The sequence below is a fragment of the Dendrobates tinctorius genome, unplaced genomic scaffold (genome assembly GCF_039654945.1).
Source record: "Dendrobates tinctorius isolate UK_male_01 unplaced genomic scaffold, ASM3965494v1 ptg000029l, whole genome shotgun sequence".
NCBI classification, from domain to species: domain Eukaryota; kingdom Metazoa; phylum Chordata; class Amphibia; order Anura; family Dendrobatidae; genus Dendrobates; species Dendrobates tinctorius.
The window spans coordinates 30,660,798-30,682,187 of NW_027361697.1; the positions used below are offsets into that span (position 1 = coordinate 30,660,798).

General features: G+C 44.4%; 1 protein-coding gene across 1 annotated transcript in view; it reads left to right on the plus strand.

Moving 5' to 3' along the window:
• Positions 1-20,031, plus strand: part of SELENOF (selenoprotein F) — a 31,053-nt gene extending 11,022 nt beyond the window's left edge. The window contains exons 3-5 of the mRNA XM_073571503.1: positions 13,180-13,243; positions 17,502-17,551; positions 18,175-20,031. Coding sequence (XP_073427604.1) covers positions 13,180-13,243; positions 17,502-17,551; positions 18,175-18,306 — 246 coding nt within the window. The 3' untranslated portion in view covers positions 18,307-20,031. The remainder of the gene's footprint in view (positions 1-13,179; positions 13,244-17,501; positions 17,552-18,174) is intronic.
• The last annotated feature ends 1,359 nt before the right edge of the window (positions 20,032-21,390 follow it).

Here is a 21,390-nt window from a genome sequence, read left to right on the forward strand (position 1 = left end):
CCAATGGATAGAGGAACTAGAGAGTCATATTTCTTGGGGAACCTCAAGAGGTGACCTCCTTAATTCCTTTCCTGTACTACAGAGAGCTACAGGCTTCTTGGCGGATGCATCAATGGAGATGATCCGCACCTCAGCCAGGGCTAAGGGACAGTCCAATTCTGCAAGCGGGCCCTCTGGCTTAAAACGTGGAGCGGGGACGTGACCTCCAAGGTTAAACTCTGCTCTTTACCCTTCAAGGGTGAACATGTCTTTGGCCCGGCCTTAGATGAAATTCTTGAAAAGGCCACAAATAAAAAGGTGTTTCCTGAGCAGAGGACCATAAAAATGCGGCTTTTTCGAGCCCCCCAGAATCAGCCATCCCAGCCGAGAGGGAAGGGAAAGATGGGAAGATGGAGTTATGCTAGAGGGAGAGGCAGGAACATCCTGGTCCCCCCCCCCCCCAGCAGCAACAGCCTCAAGAAAAACAATGACTCGACCCCAGTGGGGGAGAAGGCTTTCGAGGTTCTTTCACTCTTGGCAGTTGATTTCCAATAGCCCCTGGGTCCTCAGCGTGATCACTGAGGGCCCACTGCTAGAACTCGAACCCTCCCCCCCCCCGCAGGGTATAAGGGTTGCCTCCCTACCTCCTCGGGAGACTCCAGCACTAGAATGCCGGCATCCAGATCCTTCTGCAATCGAACGCCATCTCTCGGGTCCCTGTGGAGGAACAGGAACAGGGAAGGGGGCATTATTCCAGACTGTTCCTAGTAAAAAAGCCCACAGGAGAGGCAAGAATAATAATAAATCTTAAAGGCCTCAATCAACACATCGCATATCACAGATTCAAGATGGAGTCGGTAAAGACCGGCATTCCTCTCATAGGGCCATCTTCATGGCAACCATAGACCTGAAGGATGCTTATTTCCACATTCCCATACATCCTTCTCACAGGAAGTATCTAAGGTTTGCGATCCGTCAGGGTACAGAAATCAAGCACTATCAGTACAACGTGCTTCCCTTTGGGATATCCTCTGCCCCTCGAGTATTTTCCAAGATTATGGCGGAAGCTGTGTCCCACATCAGAAGCCAGGGCATATGCATTGTGCCCTACCTGGACGACCTGCTGATAATAGGAGCCTTCTACCAGACCCTGGAAACCCAGGTGACTCAAACCCTGGGTATTCTCCAATCGCTGGGGTGGATCCCGAATATAAAAAAGTCGCAGATCCAACCCTCCCAGAGGAGAAAATTCTTAGGAATCCTCCTAGATTCAAAAAAACAAATGACCTTCCTCCTGGAGGAACATCAGAGGTCCATAATATCAAAGATCTCGAATTTCAGGAAACAGAGGTCCCCAACCCTCAGGTCAGCCATGTCCATACTAGGGTCAATGACCTCCTGCATCCAGTCAGTGCCTTGGGCGCAGGCCCACTCCAGAATACTCCAGTCCCACATCTTAGGAAACTGGAACAGAGATCACACCTGCCTGAACAAAAGAGTCCAGACCCCGGGAAAAGTGAAAGCTTCACTGGCATGGTGGATGGACCACAAAAATCTGTGCAAGGGAATCAACTGGTCCCAGATCCCCTTGGTCACGGTAACATCAGACGCCAGCAAGAAAGGCTGGGGAGTCGTAGTGTCCCGACAACCATTCCAGGGGTTGTGGAGCCAGAAAGTGAGTTCAAAATCCTCAAACTTCAGGGAGCTGAAGGCAGTGGAGGAAGCTCTCCTGGCAGCAAGACACCTAGTCCAGGGCCATCATATCAGAGTCTACTCGGACAACATAACAGTGGCCCATCTCAGACACCAAGGTGGCACAAGATGCAGCAGCCTAGAGGGCCTTTCAGGCCGAATATTTTGCTGGGCCGAAAGACACCTCTGTTCTCTAACAGCAGTCCACCTAAAGGGTACCTCCAATCTTCAAGCAGATTTCCTGAGCAGAAAATGCATCCAGCCTGGCGAGTGGAGCCTAAACGAAAGAATCTTTCAGAGGCTGATCAACAGGTGGGGCCTTCCAGAGGTGGATCTACTGGCCTCAAGAGAGAATGCTCGAGTGAGAAACTACTTCTCCCTGAACCCCAGGGACAGATCCTGGGGGTAGATGCCTTCGCCCACAAGTGGAGGTTTCGTCTGGCGTATGCCTTCCCGCCAGTTCCAATCCTTGCCGCAACCCTGAGGAAAATCTGTGAGGATCGGACCCAAACCATCCTAGTAGCCCCGCTATGGCCAAAGAGGAGCTGGTATTCTCTAATTACAGAACTACAGGTAGACGGGCCATTCCTCCTAACCCTGGAAAACGACCTTCTCTTGCAGTGCCCTCTACATCACCCAAATTTCTGGGTTAGCGGCCTGGTTACTGAGACCCAGATCTTGAGGGCCAGGGGGCTATCAGAAGTGGTAATAAAGACCCTCCAGAAATCTCGGAAACCGGTCACCATTGCTGTTTATAACAAAATATGGAAAAAGTTTTCCTCATGGTGTCTGCCAGATTTGCCTGACCCAGAAAACCCTAACATTTCCCGTATTCTGGATTTCTTACAGAGGGGGCTTGAGCTAGGTCTAAAGCCTAGCACACTGAAAGTACAGGTATCAGCATTAAGCTCCATGTTCGACTGTGACTTGGCCAACCACAGGTGGATAAAAAGATTCATTACATCAGCCACTAGGCTACATCCAAAAAAGGCTAGTTGCCATTCCACCATGGGACTTGAATGTGGTACTTATGGGACTCGCTCAATCATCCTTTGAGCCCCTGCCATCTTGTACTCCTCAGCTACTCTCCTGTAAGGTGGCCTTCCTTATAGCAATAACCTCACCAAGGCGAATAGGAGAACTCCAAGCTCTCTCAATCAGGGAACCCTACCTAACAGAGATGACTCCATAGTTCTCTCCCTTGATCCATCGTTCCTACCAAAGGTTGTGTCTGACTTCCATAGATCACAGAATATAATTCTTCCCTCATTTTGTCAAAACCCAGCAAACACTAAAGAGCAGGTGTTTCATACGCTGGACGTAAGGCGCATAATTCTCCACTACTTAGAGTGTACCAAGCCCTATAGAATCGACCACAACCTGTTCGTCCAAACAAGGGAAAAAAGGTAGCAAAGAAAACCATTGCCAATTGGATTAAGAGGGCCATCTCTGAAGCATACCTGGCGCAGAACATCACTCCCCCTACAGGGATCAAAGCGCATTCAACACGATCTACCGCTACTTCATGGGCTGAGAGGGTAGGTGCATCTTCAGAGCAGATTTGTAAGGCAGCAACCTGGTCCTCCTTACATACTTTTACTAAACACTACAGGTTGGACCTTGTGTCCAACAGGAATCTAGTCTTTGGCCGGAAGGTTCTTCAGGCTGTTGTCCCCCCCCCCCCCCCAGTGCAGTATAGGTTGTTATGCCTCCTATGCTGTCGTGGAAGGTTGCTAGAGAAAATAGAATTAGACGTACCGGTAATTCGGTTTCTAGAAACCTTCCACGACACCACTATTTCCCTCCCTATATTCTTGGACAAAACTCTGAGAATCTTAAGGTAACTGGTGCTATGGTGATCAGTTATAAGTCACTGGTGAGAGGGAGGTGGGAGGGACCTTTCAACCTCTTGTGCTTCCTGTCCCCCATTAGGGTGTGGAGACAACCTCCTATGCTGTTGTGGAAGTTTTCTAGAAACCGAATTACCGGTAAGTCTAATTCTATTTTAAACCTCCTAAAATGCTAATAAGATAACTAACATTTTACAAATGGCGCTGATATAAAGCCGACATGTGGGAAATGCTATTCAATATTTTTGTATGGTATAGCTATCTGGATAAGTTTGAAAATTGCTAATTTTTTTTCTTAAACACAAAACATATAGACCTAAATTTATCGTTATCATAAATTATAATGTAGTATAGGTAATGGGGTGCTCACAATAAAGTGGGTGCTCAGGGGTAAAGAAAATACTAATAGAAAAGATAACCCCGGCACACTTATATGAATTTCGAGAAAAAGATGCACATAACTGCTAATAGTTTTTATTCAAAAAAATTTTTTTAAACGGACCAAAAAAAATGAAAAATACAGACAAAATTATCCAACGTTTCGGCTCGCAGGCCTTTATCAAGGAATTATCTGTAAATAGAAGACAAACGGGTCCTAAATGCTGACTGGATCTACGTTCAATAGTGACCCATAAGAGTCACCTACTATGCCATAAGTACATATCCCGAACGTCAGGAGAAAGTGCGGTAACGTGGTGCGCACGGGGAAGAGACAGCAGGTCGGGGGTGCAGCAGCTCTGGTGGTGATGAGGCGGAAGCTCAGGTGGTGGCAGAATGGTTATTGTAGTCTGTAAGTTTTCCTGAAAGGATGGGTTTTCAGGTTCCGTTTGAAGGATCCGAGGGTGGTGGATAATCGGACGTGTTGAGGCATGGCATTCCAGAGGATAGGGGATATTCGGGAGAAATCTTGGAGGCGGTTGTGTGAGGAACGATTAAGTGTGGAGGAGAATAGGAGGTCTTGGGAGGATCGAAGAGTACGTGAGGGAAGATATTGGGAGATTAGTTCAGAGATATTGGGAGGGGAAAGGTTGTGGATGGCTTTGTAGGTCAGTGTTAGTAGTTTGAACTTGATTCGTTGGGGAAATGGGAGCCAATGGAGGGATTTGCAGAGGGGAGAGATGGGAGGAGAGAGGTGGATTAGTCGGGCAGCAGAATTGAAGACAGACTGGAGTGGTGCAAGAGAGTTAGAAGGGTGGCCACAGAGGAGGGTGTTGCAGTAGTCAAGGCGGGAGATGATGAGGGCATGTACAAGAGTTTTAGTAGATTAAGGACTGAGGAAGGGACGGATTCTGGAAATATTTTTGAGTTGGAGGCGACAGGATTGGACGTGCGGTTTGAAGGACCGGGCAGAGTGGAGAGTTACTCCAAGGCAGCGGATTTCAGGTGAGCATACGGTTGTCTACGATGAGAAAGCCATTCCACTAGACTTCATGTGGTGTCTCCTCTTAAGTCCAGATACGTCTTGTACCAGTATCCTTGCGCTGCTTTACTTGCTTTTCTTTCTTTAATCACTACTTATCAGATCCATCTCATTGTGGATTTTGTATAGTAACAATTTGATTCTGTCTCTGATGACCCCTTCACTTGGGCTGCAATCACACATCCGTGTGTCACGGTTCATGATTTATGAACTGTCCAAACTCAACAGCCTCCTAGGCAAGATATGGGCTGTTAAGAAACCTGAGGTTGATCCATCAGTGTGTACCCAGATCGCAACACATCAATGTGTGAATCCTGCCTAAGTCTGTGGGGATAATCCTGGGTTCTGCATACAGGCGCATGCAGTTTTTGTATTATGTGAGTAGATGAACGAAGACGCATAGTGTTTATGGCGGCCTCCTCATAAAAAATGCTGGTGCACACTTACGACTGCTGAAGAGTCACAGCGGTGGTTACTCTTCTGAACGGTCAAGCTGACCAACCTCTTCCTTGTGGGTGAGATGAATGCAGTTGTAGAGGTCACGACTTGGCTCGTGCAGGAGAATGACACACATTCAGCTGAAGTGTATTGTAAGGCAGAGACCTACCGGGTTAGTACATTGCCAACCAATCTGAGGTCAGCAGCTGATGTCAGCGTGGAGGGAAGGTTAGTATAATGTTTTGTTTTTTTCCGGATATACCAGGATAAGAGGCAGATACAAACCAGGAGTGAGGACCTATATGCTAGGATGGGCTCAGGATGGGGTACATATACATCAGGAAGGAGCCCAAGATGGGGAACATTATTATGTAATGGGGGAGGAGGTGCAACTCGTATGTCCTTGTATGATTTAGAACACTACAAGGGCCCAAACATCTGACCAACATAGCCAGTACAAATTTTGCATCGGGACCCTTCAGACTCTTAGTTACGCCGTTGCTCTTTTGGGCTTCAATGGCATTGATCTGGTAACTTATTTGGAGGCCTGCGCATGTGTAGTAAAGTGAGGCTTACTGGCCTCTGCTTCATCTGCACATACTGTACGTTGGAAGCAGCTGGCTCTCTGACTGTGAGGAACCACCTCAAAGATGGTGGCATTTTGCCTGTGGCTCACTCCTCATTATACACCATTTCTATACTGATTTGTTTAGAGACCTCATCCCTTTGCCCTATTAACCAGCGACAATTGACTGGTTTTCTTTAGAAGGGAGTGTCCAGACTAATGATTCAACTATCTATGGATGGACACCATCACTCTCACTGATCAGCTGTAAGCTCCTCCTTCGGTGGGCAGATGTAACCACTGAGCTAAGAAGACCTCTTTACACTGTGCAGTGGTTGCTGCTGGGCACTGCAGATCAGCTCCTATTCCACATTATCAGGGCGTTGCATTCTCATAGACTGGAGCAGAGGTGCACATGTGCGACCTCCATTCAGAGAAGGTCCTGCAGAACCTCAGCAATCAGTAGGCTATTATTTTTAAAAAGTAATGCAGAGACTCTGATGCAAGCGCTGTAAAATCATAGCCATCTGCCCAGCAATTTCCTTCTATTATATTTTATAGTCCATACCCTTAGGGGTTGTTTGTGTGTATAATGCAGCTGAACCATTGTATGTATGTAGGTATTGGAGAGAACGAGGTTGTTACACTCCGTCTTCACAAAAGGCATGTCCTGACGATTCTTCACCTTTAAGGCTGTGTTCACACGTTGCGGGGTTTTTTTCCGCGTTTTTACCAAAAAAAAAAAAACCCTTAAAAGAAGCTTCCCATTCATTTTAATGAATTCTGCTCTTTCTGTGCATATTGATGCGTTTTTCTCCCCGAAAAAAACGCATTGTGGAAAAAACGCAGCATGCTCATTAATTTCGCGGAAAATTCCGCATTTCTAGCTATTTTCTATGTGACTGGGACCGCTCCGGGAAAAAAACGCATTAAAAACACGTTTTTTGTGCAGAAAACGCACTGAAAACTTGCAGGAAAAAACGCGCGTTTTCTGGCAAGGAGTCACGTTTTCACACAGAAATTTTCTCAATACGTGTGTACATCGTCTTAGGCTGGGTTCATACGTAGCGGAACTTTCGCGGAAATTGCCATGAGAATTCCGGAATTCCATTCCGCTGGAAAATCGCATTTTAAATTCCCGCGATTTACCCGCGGAAAAAACAAGCATTTTGCAAGCGTAAGTAGCTTGCAGAATTGCTAGCGTTTTCCAAGCGATCTGGAGCATCGCTTGGAGAACTGATTGACAGGTTGGTCACACTCATCAAACATAGTGTTTGACGAGTTTGACCAACTTTTTACTATTGAGGCCGCCTATGCGGCATCAATAGTAAAAGATAGAATGTTTAAAAAAAAAAAAAAAAAAATATTCTCACCTTCTGACGTCCCGCGCAGCCTTCCTGCCTCTCTCCACGCTCCTGGTCCCAGTAATCCTTTGCGACAATTACCGCGATGACGTCTGTTCTCGATCCCGCGAGAACGGACGTCATCACTCGCAAAGGCTTACTGGGACCAGGAGAGTGGAGAGAGGCGGGAAGGCTGCGCGGGACGTCAGAAGGTGAGAATAACAATATTTTTTATTTTAAATTCTATTTTTTACAGGGATATGGTACCCAAAACCCGGAGGACAGTCTCCTTTCCTCCGGACCGTGGGTACCATCCGCAAATGTTCTGCTTACTTTTCGCATGGTGTGCACAGCCACATGCGGAAAGTAAGCAGAACAATGCATTCCTATGGGTGCGGGATCGCTGCAATTCCGCGAAATTAATGAGCATGCTGCGTTTTTTACCGCGAAGCGATTCCGCCGCGGTAAAAACCGCAGCATTGCGGAATCCCATAGGAATGCATGGGATGCTTATTTTTCGCGGCAAAATTGCGTGGTTAAAACCGCCGCGGAAACACGAAAAAAATGCCACGTGTGTACTCAGCCGTAGGTTGCGTGCACACGGTGCGGATTCTGCTGCGTTTCCGAAGCGGCTTTGCCCCTGCGGAAACGCAGCAGTTCCGCTGTCAAAGTACAGTACAGTGAAACCCTATGGGGTTTCAAAAACGCTGTGCTGACGGTGCGTTTTTTTCTGTGCGGTGTTGCTGCGGTTTACAAACCACATCATGTCAATTGTTTGGGCGTTTTCCGCAGCGGTTTCACACCTTTACCATAGTAGAGGTGTAAAACCGTAGGATAATCCGCAGATAAACTGCTGGTCACGTGACCTGCGGTTTACCTGCGGATCAGCGCGGAAAAAACCGCAGATGAATCTGCAGCGTGTGCACGTAGCCTTAGGGTGTGTGCACACGCTGCAGATTTGGCCCTGCAGAACTACACGTGATGTACAGTACCATTTAAGGCTATGCAAAACAAAAAACGCTGTGCACATGCTGCAGATTTTTCTGCGCAGATTTGGTGCGGAATAAGGCCATGTGCACATGATGCATTTTTCCTGCGGATCCGCAGCGGATTTTACCGCGCAGAAACGCTGCAGATCCGCAAAGTGATTTACAGTACAATGTAAATCAATGCAAAAAAAACCCGCTGTGCAGACGCTGCGTTTTTTTCCGCGCGGTACAAAAAATGCAGCATGTCACTTCTTTTGTGCGGTTTTCCACCTGCTCCATTCTCCAAATCCGCAGGGGAAAACCGCAGTGGAAAACCGCACAAAAACCGCTGGAAAAAAGGAAGAAATCCGCAGGAGGAAAATCTACGTGTGCACTTAGCCTAAAAGAAGCAGAATGTCGCTTCTTTTGTGCGGTTTTGCTGCAGTTTTCCACCTGCTCGATTATAGAAAACTGCATGAGAAAACTGCACTAAATCTGCACGTAAAACGCAGGTCATTTTACCTGCAGATTTAGCAAAATCGGCGTGGAAAATTCCACAGCAGAATCCGCACTGTGTGCACATAGTCTAAATACTTCCTGTATGTATCAACACCAGGGACCCAAAAATCACACTGGTTATATTCACACGTAGCGTTTTTGATACTTTTTTTTTTTTTTTTTTTCCCGCAGATTTTTCTATTTTTATTTTAATGTACTTTTTTTTGCTTCTAAATCTGTTTGATCTCAATGAGGAAAGCTGCAGCAAAATACTTTGTGATGGTGGGCACCACAAATAATCTGTATTAGGCTATGTGCCCACGTAGCATTTTAAACCGGACTCTCAAAACCGGACTCCTTCCCAGAAAATGCGCTTTTTTTTCCGCGCGACAGTACCGCGATTTTCGCATGCAAAATTCAAGCACTTTCCAAGCGATTTGAAGCATCGCTTGGAAAGTGATTGACAGGTTGGTCACACTTGTCAAACATAGTGTTTGACAAGTGTGAGCTGCTTTTTACTATTGAGGCCGCCTATGCGGCATCAACAGTAAAAGATAGAATGATCAAAAAATTAAAAATCGGGGAATATTTACCTTCCGACGTCCCGCGAAGCCTCAGCGACGCTCCCGTTCCCAGTGATGCCTTGCGAGACCTGTGATGATGTTGGTCTCGCGTTGCTATAGTGATCTCACGAGACCGATAGAGTAACGCGAGACTACGTCATCACAGGTCCTTGCCGCAAGGCATTACTGGGAACGCTGAGGCCCGGGAAGGCTGCACGGGACGCCGGAAGGTAAATATACCCCGATTTTTTATTTTTTTTTTTTTTTTATTTTTTTTTTTTTTTTTACAGGGGTATGGTACCCAGGGCCTGGAGGACAGTCTCCTCTCCTCCACACCGTGGGTACCATCCGCACATGAGACACTTAACTTTGCGCATGGTGGGCATAGCCACATGCGGGAAGTAAGCGGTTCTCATGCATTCCTATGGGTGCAGAATCGCGGCAATTCTTTGCGATTCCGCCGCGGAAAAAAGCGCAACATTAGCACAGCATGTGCGGAATGCCATAGGAATGCATGGGGGGCGTTCTGTACGAGTTTGAAACGTTTTCGCGCCGAAAATCGCGGCAAAAACGCTTAAAAATCACATCGTGGGAACACAGCCTTAGACCACGGATCAACCTAACGCATACTGAATAGATTAGAGTTGGAACAAGAGAAAAAGTATGCAAAACAAAGGGATCAGCTTTAAATATTTGCTAATGTATCAACATACAAGCCACATGAAAATTTAAAAACAAAACCGCCCAAAGGCCAAAGTGATAAGGTCCTCCCCAAACAATCATCTCATGGTGGAAGGGAAATTTATCCAATGCATAGTTGCTTTCATGAGAACAATAAAAAGAAAAATATTCTTAACAAGTGCCACATAATATGTAAAAAGCAAAGTATAACAACCACTTAAATGGTGTGCTGCCAGCTCAATAAGAAACCAAGAAAGGGGAACAATAAAAATATCAGAGTAATGTAATGGAGCTGAATAAACCCCAAAATATGAGCGAGACTCCTATATCTTTGAAGGCATACAAATCTAAGCCTCCTAGATGAAAAAAAAACGCTACCTGAATGAGTGTTCCATTGCTCAAGAAATTCCAAACCTAACTCAATGATAGAATGTCGAGCAGCCCATAGAGACCCTTACAGATATCGTCCTATGATCAAGAAGGGGAAAGGCCCCACGAGTATCGACACACAAATGTGTCTAAAGATACAAGTGGCTATATATACAGTTTGTGTATTTATTTTGGATAAACAAGGAAAGAAGTAAAAACACGAAAAAAGATACCGGTAACTATGATAAGTTATATAATGTGAACAAAAATATATATGCACATATATGTATAGTGAAATATAAGGGGACGTCAAATACATTCCAAACATAGTGAAATATAAAACGTGAGGTGGCAGCACATCAGTTGCTATGTAAAATATCTAACACGATCATGTAAATAATACATCAAATCGATTTTCAGTCGTGCAATATAGAATCCAGTGTATCCAAAATGTGGTGAGCAGCCTTTGTTCATCCTACAAATAAAGAACTAGGAAGGAAAGAAGCAAAGCAAGCAAGTGATTAAAAAATGTGAGTATATAAGGCTGAATATAACTAATAAAGGGAATCTGTCAGCAGGATTTTGCTATGTAATCTGAGGGCAACATGATGTAGAGGCAGAGACCCTGTTTAGTGATGTGTCACTTGCTGGACTGTGTTTTACTAAATTAAGTGACCTCAGCAGAAGATGATCACTGGAGGATTAGGTGTCTCGTGCCTCCCAGTCAACTGTTCGGGGTAAACTCTGCTTCCATCATCGATCTGTGCACACTGTAGATTGATAATCTGTTGGTGGCATTATACACAGCTCTACATTCTCAGCTCTGCTAGATCTGCAACAGAGAAAACAGGGTTTGTATCAAAATGACAGCAAGTAGCTGAGTAAGTGACAGATTGCTGGGATCTGGGTCTAAGCCCCTACACTATGCTGCTCTCCAATAACATGGAAAAAAACCTGCTGACAGATTACCTTTTAAGTGACTGACACTAGGACGTCTCTTCATATCTGATCACTATTTGTATCACACATTTTTACTACATTCCATGCATATACCCGGGTGCACGCAGCATGCAGCCAGATTCTTATGTAAATGCACAGCATGGACATAAACTTCTGCAAATGCCATACAGATGAATGGGACGGCCACATGGTTTTTGCAGCGATTTCTACTGCAAGTGCATTTTTCCCTTGTAAAGAATTGGGCTGGATTATGCGGGCTCAAAGGAAACCGCCTTACATCAAAAGCAGTTGGGTCCATTGATGCAGCACTGCAATCTGACTCAATTAGCATTTAGTTAGGAGATTTCAGAATTCGGGACTGAAATATGCGCCTATTTGTGTTTCACTTTTTCATAATGCAAATTTTATTTTTGTCTTTTGTCTGAGGATACAGCCTCCACTCCCAGCAGAAATATCTGCAGGACTTGTCAGCAATGGCTCGTTTTGCAGAGCGCCATTTTAAACGTATGTGATTGAATTGAATCCCGGCTTTATGTTGCGGAGCGCAGCTGTTGGCTTCATGAATATCCTCCTTTATTGTTAGCACAAGTACACTTGATTAAGTCTACAGATCCGATCCCGTATGCAGAATATGGGATTCTTCTGGCTCTCGGGGCATCCAAAGTGTCTGGAAACACTTCACAAAGCTGGCTTGTCATAGAGCGACCCTTGTATCTGGCCCTGTGACCTCGCCTATTATGTCTGATGCATCCGCTTAACACTGGGCTGCACAAGTTTTTCCCGCGTTGCTTCACGTTGCCATCTTTTTCCCATTCTGTTCGGTTTTTCATTCCTTCCGGATGGTGACTGGTGAGGACCGCTATAGGCCAACAGCTTGTGGCAGCTCATCTGGGCGATATCACAATGCTGGATTGGCGAAATTCACTTCATTAAGAAACCAAGCAAATATCTATTGGAGAATCCTGCAAGCACCCATTGAGGAAATGACTCCTCCAGTAAATCTGCTGACATTGCGCTCGGTAGACCCTCATCATTCATTTGCTGTATTGGTAATAAATCTGCATTGTTACTGTGGCCGGAGATTGCAGCATACAATATTCATCACTCACTCCTGCTTGTAGTACATGTACATGGGGACCTCAATGTGTAATTCCCCAAAGGGAAGATTTAATGGGACTTCACAGTGGAGCTTGGCTTTTATTGCACACCACACGGTAGCAATGGTACACATAAAAAAAGAAACCTTTTACGGCAGAAAAAAAGCTGCTAATACTAGGGTGTTATGCTGATTATAATGGCATGAGAACATATATATACATATGTACAGTGGGTACGGAAAGTATTCAGACCCCTTTTACATTTTTCACTCTGTTTCATTGCAGCCATTTGATGAGAAAAAAAACAAACTTTTTCTCATTAATGTACACTCTGCACCCCATCTTGACTGAAAAAAAACAAATGTAGAAATCCTTGCAAGTTTATTAAAAAAAAAAACTAGATATGTAGAAACTAATATTGTGTCCTTTTATTAACTGCATGGGACACTTCTGGAAAATGAATGCAGAATTTATGTGAAGAATGAGGCACAAATGGTTCTGGGTCCGTAGATTCCCCCCCACTCTCCTCTCCACAGTACCACACTTGGAGAACCGAAGAGCCCGCTCTGTATGTTTCCTTGCATAAAAAGTTTCTCTATTTGCTTGACTTTTTCAGGGAATGTTGTACGCAAACACTCATTAGAGCTGGAAGTGCCGCTGATGGGTTTTCTGTAAGGCTATAGCTGTAAATCTGCTCATTGTAGCACAGATACAATGTCTTCCAGCATTAACCTGTTACTTGCCATGTCTCTACAGATGTACGCAGGGGCCATCCTGGAGGTCTGCGGATGAAAACTGGGGAGGTTCCCTCAAGTCCAGGGTAAGTCTGATACTTCTGCAGTCTCTTCTATATTTTGCGGCCAGGCTTCCAGCTCTTTGTAATATTGGGTAGTAAATATTTGGCTGATGAGGTACATTAGGATTTAGTATCCTCGGCAGCCGGAGAGCAACTTAATATTTTACGAATTTGCCAATGCCTCGTCAGTCTGTAACTCATGTTGTCTGCTTGTTGCCTGGCAGCAGGAAAGGATTATCAAGCTGCAGAATTACCAGGGAAGCGGCCTTCCGAAATTTTACGAGCGAGCCTCCCTCCCGCCCCCTCTCATCCTGTTATCAATTACCGGACCCTTCATTTGTGGAATTGCAGAGATCTATTATTTGTTGATTTCCATATTGTAAATCTTGAGGATGTGTAATCTATTGCTGGGAAGACTTGGCACGGCGCGGTCTCTTATGACTATTGCATCTGCCGGCTCCCGTTTTGAGTTCTCCTCCTTGCTCCTAGCATTAAGCAGAAGGGATGGCTCAGCTGTTCTTGTATTCTCCAGATCTTCACGTTTAAGTCTCGCAGTTAAATCAATCCCTTTCAGAACCACAAGAAAAATCTCTGCAGCACGTGTGGATCCTGAAACAAAAGAGCGCTGCTATCTATGGAGAGGGGGCGATTGGCGATGTCTGTGCATAATGGAAGAAAATTGTTTTTGATTGCAGGTTTCATGAAACCAAGTTTTTAAAAATGTAATTCCCTTATCCATTTTGTGCCAAAAGAGCTGGGAAGTGGCACTGGTTTTAAGCGGGTATTGAGAAGAAGCTATGATTGGTGCTTGAGTATAATTACCCCTAGGTCTATGCCATCTCTTCTCATCATATATCCCCAGGATATGCCAGCACATTGGACGCCGTGCGGGTGGAGGTCATGAAACCATAACAGACATGCTGAATCAATGTAGACCAGGGGTGGGGAACCCCTTTTTTTGTGGGGGGGGGGGGGGGGGGAGAGAATCAATTTTTCCATCGTTATGAGCCACAATCAACTGGCCCCTAATGTGACATTCTTATGTAACCTAGAACTCAAGCAGTTGGAGGTCTGCTGTATGCATTATGTAGGAGACACCGAGACTGTTGTATATACGTCACATAGGAGACACAGGGCTTGAGCATATGTGTCACATAGGAGGCGCTGGAACTGGAGCATATGTGTCACGTAGGACACGCTGGGACTGGGGCATATGCGTCACATAGGAGACGCTGGGGCATATGCGTCACATGGGAGAAGCTGCGGTCAAACTCCATTAAGTGCGTCCAGACGCTGGAAGTGGCCAGCATCAGGATGTAATCGTTGATTGCATGCAATGCAGTGTTCAGCAGTGAATGCTGCATACAGTGCAAGAAGAAATTTAAAGGGTCCTGTTGTCCCTTGGAATCTGCCATGGGGGGATGGAGAAAGGGGCATAAACTGCCTGCGGGACAGACGTTCCCCACTCCTGATGTAGAAATTGCACATATACAGCATTTTTATGGAGGTTTTAAAGCTGTAATATTTTGCCAGAAAGACAGCAGTGAGATCAATTATGTACTTGTGTTAGATTATGGCGGTTCAACCATTAAGGTCTCCACTGGTAGCGGTAACCTTGAGGAATATGTCCTGTGCCTTCACGCCTATTGGCAAAGTGAGAATTTATCACCTTTTCAGCTGCCACTTCCAAGACTGTTGACCATTGTCTGATGTAAGAACCAATTCTATAATGCAGATGTGCCCTGCACTGGCTGAGGTATTAGACGATCCCCATGTAGAAGGCAGGTTGATGGCAGTAATTGTAGGTTTGGGCTTTCAGTCCCATCTATCATGTTACACGCTCAAGGACAGATGAGCTCTTTCAAAGAAAACTTGAACTTGTCTGTACATTTTTATGAACAAAGAAAGGGGCCAGTAGGAATGGAGTGGAGAACACAACAAGGGGGAGAAGAAATGTAAAGGCACAAAGATGTATAATAAAAGTGCCTTTATTAAATGTGGCAAATAAGTGTACAAGTCATAAAAATACATATATTTGAATAAATCGCACACAATTAAAAAAAAAAAAATAAAAAATAAAGACTACCGTATATAAAAAATATATATACCAACACAATCGCCAATCATATTGCATAAATAAAGCTCAATATTGTGCCACTAAAAAAGCTGTGTCAATCCCACCAGCTAACCATAAATACATTTGAAGTGGCACAAATAAAAAGATATGAGCTATGTACAAGATAATAAAATAACCCCACCAGGTAACACTTAAAATGTAGACCAAAAAGAGGAACTGAATCCACAATTAACATCAATAGGTTAACTAAGGCACGTTGACAATGATTGAAGCTTAAACTAACATTCAGCTCTGTGCCATAGAAAAAAGGCCAGGGATAATATAGCATAACTTGTGCTGGACCGCATATAATCTATAAACAGATAAGTATACCTGGATGTGGATGGCAGTGTGAAGAGAACGCGCCCCGATGCGCATTCCGGAAAAGAGATCCTTAGTCTTGCACAGTTCTGTACATTTTTATATATCATTAATTAGTGCTATGGCTGAATAGGCGCTAGTGCCCCCCCCAATAAAAATATCTTTTTTGCAGGGATCCTATCTGGCCAGGAGCGCACTGAGGGCTGGTGGCTTCACTCGGACTGCTCCTAATTAAGACAGCCTGGTGGAATGGGGGAAATATTGTAGCAGTTAGTTCACACATGGTGTTTTTTCGGTGAAAATTAGCAACATTTTACTGTCCCAGAACTACTGAAATCTCATGCACACGTTGCTTATTTTCCTCTTGCAGACTTGAAGGAAATCTACAGAATGTAAACTGTTTCCGCATTTCTTGCTATTTTCTATGTGTCTGGGGAGGCGCGGAAAAAAACAAACGCACGTTTTCTGGGAAGGAGTCCTGTTTTTATGCAGAAATTTTCTGCATACGTGTGCACATAGCCTAAATGTTAGATCCTTAGTACAACTATTGAACTCATAAGTCCAAGTATTGTTGCAGTGTTAATAAACCAAATCAACAAGTGAGCAAAACATTTTGTTTATATCCATTTGGCAATATACATCTCAAAATGACACTACATATCTAATTATCCTTCAACTACTGTTAACACACTGCCAAACATATTTATGCAGTATTAATAGCCAGTCAATGCCATAAGGAACCTAAAATATTTTAACCATAGTATTTATGGTGGTACTGAACCAATACGCACTAGAATGGTGAGAGGAGAGGAGTTCCACCTATCCCAGATTTTATCACATTTCCCTGGACAGCCCCGGTTCTGATATAGCGTTCGTTCATACGGTATAACTGAATTTACCAATTCAATCCATGCTCCGAGAAAAGGACGTGCACCACCCATCCACCGTAGCGCCAGCATCTTTCTAGCCAGAAAGAGGGTCTCCCTCAAGAAAATTCTAACATGGTGTCCCCACATCTCCCCGTCCAACACCCCAAATAAACAAACCAGCGGGCTAAGGGGAATCGGGATTTGTACTAGTGACGTCAGCAGCGATGTTACCTCACTCCAGTAGGACAGGATAATGGGACAATTCCACACCATATGAATAGTCTGCCTCTGCTGAGTGACATCTCAAACAATCCGAAGACTGGAGTCGACCCATTTTAAAGAGGCATGACGGGGTTAACTGTGACTGGTGTATCCTATATAATTGAATCATCTTATTATTGATCGATGGAGAAACCCCAATCGAAGACTCAAGAACCTCCTCCCAATCCTCGTCCTGAGCATCAGGAATAAGACCCCACCTCCCCCTAACCGCTACCAGGGCACAGCCGGTTCCCACAGACAGCTTATAAGTGTATAGAGCGGAAATGAGACCCCGGGGCCCCTGCGACTTAAGGATTCGTATTAAAGGAAAAGAGAGAATCTGGATCCCACCCACAGATCGTAAATGTGACTGAATTGGAGTATCATTTCTGGCGTAAGAAACGCTGCCACTTTTCCAGAATTTGATTGGCTTGCATAGTCACCCCTCTCGCTTCGCCTCCTCCACAGCTCTGCCCATTTTCGCATGGCGGTTTCAATGCAACGTGATGGTATCAAGTTGCAAAATTCTTACTAAAAAATGTGCAACTCTGCAGTGTTTTATGCCAGTTTTGTGGTGAAAACACTGAGGAATCTGGGCCTAAATCTTATTTTAATAGTTTTCACTTATTCACTTCATTCATTTTCTCGATTTTCAAAGTTGTGGGGGGATGTTTATACTTCTATTTTTCTAATACCTTTATGTCTTGTGTTTCAGCTTTTGTCAGGAGTGATAAGCCCAAGCTTTTCAGGGGCCTGCAAATCAAGGTATGAATTGGACTAGACCGCCTATACTTTACTGTTTTGATTCTAAATCTGTTTTCAAGGGGATAAAAATTTACATTTACATGGACTGGATTGCGTTTAAAAATAAAATCCGTAATAACTCGCAGCTCCTATTCTGATGCTTTCATGATCTCCTAGCAGTCCCTACTTCCAGGTTCTGACTCAACAGACTGGCTAAATGGGAATTTCCAATCGCTGACTACAGCGGTGACTCTCCGCAGTCGGTGATTAGCTAACCAGGAATTTCCAGCCATCTTTGGTGTGTTGAGACGGGACCAGGGAATAGAGACCAGTGAGAATTAGGTAAGTGTCAGAACAGTGAGGCGACTATTGCTACTTACTGTTATTATTACTTATACCATCCTGAGTCCTTTTTCATTTTTAAATTCATTTTTTTGCCTCAGGGCAATCCCTTTAAGAGAAGTTGCTGAACCCTTATGAAGATTTCCACTATAAATTGCAGTTGACAGGGCAAGATCTGTATAAAATTTGGATGTTCTCTCGTTCTGTTTTCCTTTCCTCCAGAAATAAGCACGGTAAAGCAGGAATGTTGCCATTGTTTTATCCTGAGATGTGTAAACCGCGATTCTCTTCTCCTGTTTCAGTATGTGCGTGGCTCTGATCCTATACTAAAGCTGCTGGATGACAATGGGAACATCTCTGAAGAACTGAGCATCACCAAATGGAACACAGACATCGTTGAAGAATTCCTGAGCGAGAAGCTGCACCGCTTATAACTTTTCATGCATATCCCAGGCCTGCTCCATCAGACTGTGTAGATCCTTCCTTAGTGTCACATATTCTGCTGGGTATCTTCCATATCGATCAACTACCGGCCCTGATTTTCTCCCTATAACAACTGTGGTTACATTTGTGTTCACATCAAGTTAAGATGTGAGTTTAGGCTCTCTGATTTTTACTACCTTTCCTTTACAATTTTGTTTGTTGCTGAGAAGCAAGTGACAGCGATCTGCAACTTACAGAATTGTAAATGTTAATGGGGCAAACGCTAGCCTGAACACCGATGTCTGCCCATGAACGTCTGGTCTTACCAGACCCATGATACGCAGATTACACAATCGTGTTCTTGCCATCATCGGTACAAGGTAGACTATGTAACCCAGTAGGTAAACTGTTTGGACCTTGGTCAGACCTGGTATTTGTTTCCTGAATGTGGCCCTCTGCATAGAAACACATCTAATCTATACATTATCAGGAAGCACAAATTCCACTTCCAGGGACCTAGACCAATATCACTTGTAGATTGGAATATTACTTTATACATTTCTTATAATTCCAGTGGGAGACAAGCCTCTGCATTCTGACACTTGTAGTCCCACTAATCTACTCCAGATGTTCATGAGAACTCTGCATTTGTAATGTATCAGTTCAAACCACAACTTCCTTTGACCATTGATTAAATAGTTTTTCATGAGAAAACATGTCTGACTTCTTTAAGAAACTTTGCCACTCTCGCCCATTAGCTGTGGGAGTTTTGCAGCTCTGCTTCATTCACGTGATTGGGGCTGATCTGTAATTCTTAAGAGTCCAAAGACCATAGCTGTAAGAAAGCTGCCATGTTTTCTCATCTCCTAGACAAAAGGGGTTTTTACCATGCATAGGTGGGACATGCCGTTCCTTTATTGATGGTCCTATAGACCCTGAGAATGGAGGGGTGTAGTACTGCTTCCTTTTCTAGTTGGACATCTACAGTAACTCTTGCACAGCAACCCTTTCATTCTCAAGGTCATGGGGGTCCAAGAGTTCATAGCATGTCCTAGCCATATGGAACCCCCCCCCCCTTCAACTCTAGCCCAGCAATGAACAGGAATGTAAAGGACACATTGGTTGCACACGTAGATATAAGCGTGCTAAGAAACGCGCATCTAATAATTGCATTATATCCACAACACTGACTTTATTGGGCCAATCTGGGGTCGAATCATTAGTTAGAACAATGGCTTTCATTTATGATAAGTGCAATGAACTAGGGCATTATAAGTGTGGTGTGGTCTTCATTACATGGGGATTAGATCACATTTAGCCACATTTGATTTGCGTTATTGGAAAGAAAAATGCTAATTTGTAATCTTTCTATTTGGCACAATTTAAAGCCTATTTGATGGCTGTCACCACGACCTCTAGTGCCCTTTTTTCTTTTTCGTATGCATTTTGTATCTGAGATTTTTTTTCTTTTTTATTTACAGCATCTTGCCGGATGCTGAAAGGACATGTTGTTTAGTGATGATGAAAGGGCTCCGTTCACTGCATTAGATGTGACACATTAGGGTCATGCACTTTTGTGAAGACTACACAGAAAACCTTCATAAGGCTTGTGGATGTCTGATGTGCTGTGTCTTGAACCCTCATGTTGAGCTCTGCTGCTTTGAATATGAGTCAAGAAAAGACTGACATGCTAACGATGGAAATGTTTCAATAAAAAAATGTATCTGGAAAAATAACCTCGAGTGTCTTACCCTATATTTTATCTGCATGTGGATGTAAATCACTGATGGGGACTCTATTCGCCATGATAGGATGACCATTGAGACGTCTAGCTCCTGATTTCTCTAGCATATCTGATGATTGAAAAATATATGTGCAGCATTCACATTCAAAGGCTGAGCACTAGTGAGGAGCGAGCAGGTTCGTGTGCTAAGAGTATCTTTGGCGTGTTCGAGTCCCCGCGGCTGCATGTCTCGTGGCTGTTCGACAGCCGCAACACATGCATTGATTGCCTAACAAGCGGGCAATCCCTGAATGTGTTGCAGCTGTCGAACAGCCACGAGACATGCAGCCGTGGGGACTCGAACATGGTATTCGAGCACACCTAAAATGCCCAATTAGCACACAAGTGTGCTTGGATAACACCTTATCAGAGCATGCTCGCTCATCACTACTGAGTACCTGATCTATGAATATTTCCATCTCTTGAGAACTAATTAGGTCATGATTTCATATTTCGTCCCACAGACAAACCAAATGTCAAATGACTGATTTACACAGAACTTAAAGGGAATCCTTGCAAAATATCACCCTTTCTTGCCCCCCTTCCTACATCCTCAATTTTTGTTATGCACATGTAGCACTCTACCTTTACATGGCCAGTCTGTACCTCCTTCAAAATCTGCTTTTTAATCGATATGCAAATGAGTCTGAAGTGCTTTGCCCTGGTGAATCGCTTCCCTGATCAGTGCTGAAGTCTTCTGCTTGATGGACAGTTCCTTTCTGTGTAAGATGAAGCAGGCAGTGCTGGGTGGGGGAAAAAAGCTGGCATACCTGAGGCTTGGGAAGTGCTTCCAGTGTCAAAAGCACTTCAGCCTCATTTACATACAGATTCAAATGCAGATTTCTCCATAACAGAGGAAAGAACAGTCTAGCTAAACATATTGTTGGATCGGCGTTGGCAAGAGCTACATGCACATATACATATAAGGATCCCACTTCCAAACTGACAGTTCCTTTTAATGGGACTCTCAGAGAGACTGTTCCAACAAGTATGATGGTGCCGCCAGTGCACCTTCCCACCTGCTTGTTTTCCCTCTTTCTCCTCCCCACTCCATTTTCCTTGATTGGTTCTATGATGTCAGAGAAGGGTGGAGGAAGATTGAAAACAAGCAGATGGGAAGGTGCACTTAAAGGTGTGGCCACGCTATTGTTCTTGTTGGGACAGTCATTCTGTGCTGACAGTCACTTTAATTGCAAGGTGCTTTTCTAGAGGCTATGGTCCAATAATGGTGGTGGTGCTGCTGCTGCCCTGTGGGGGGGGGGGAGAAGCACATGATTGCAGATAACACCTCTGTGTTTTGGGGTTTTGTTTT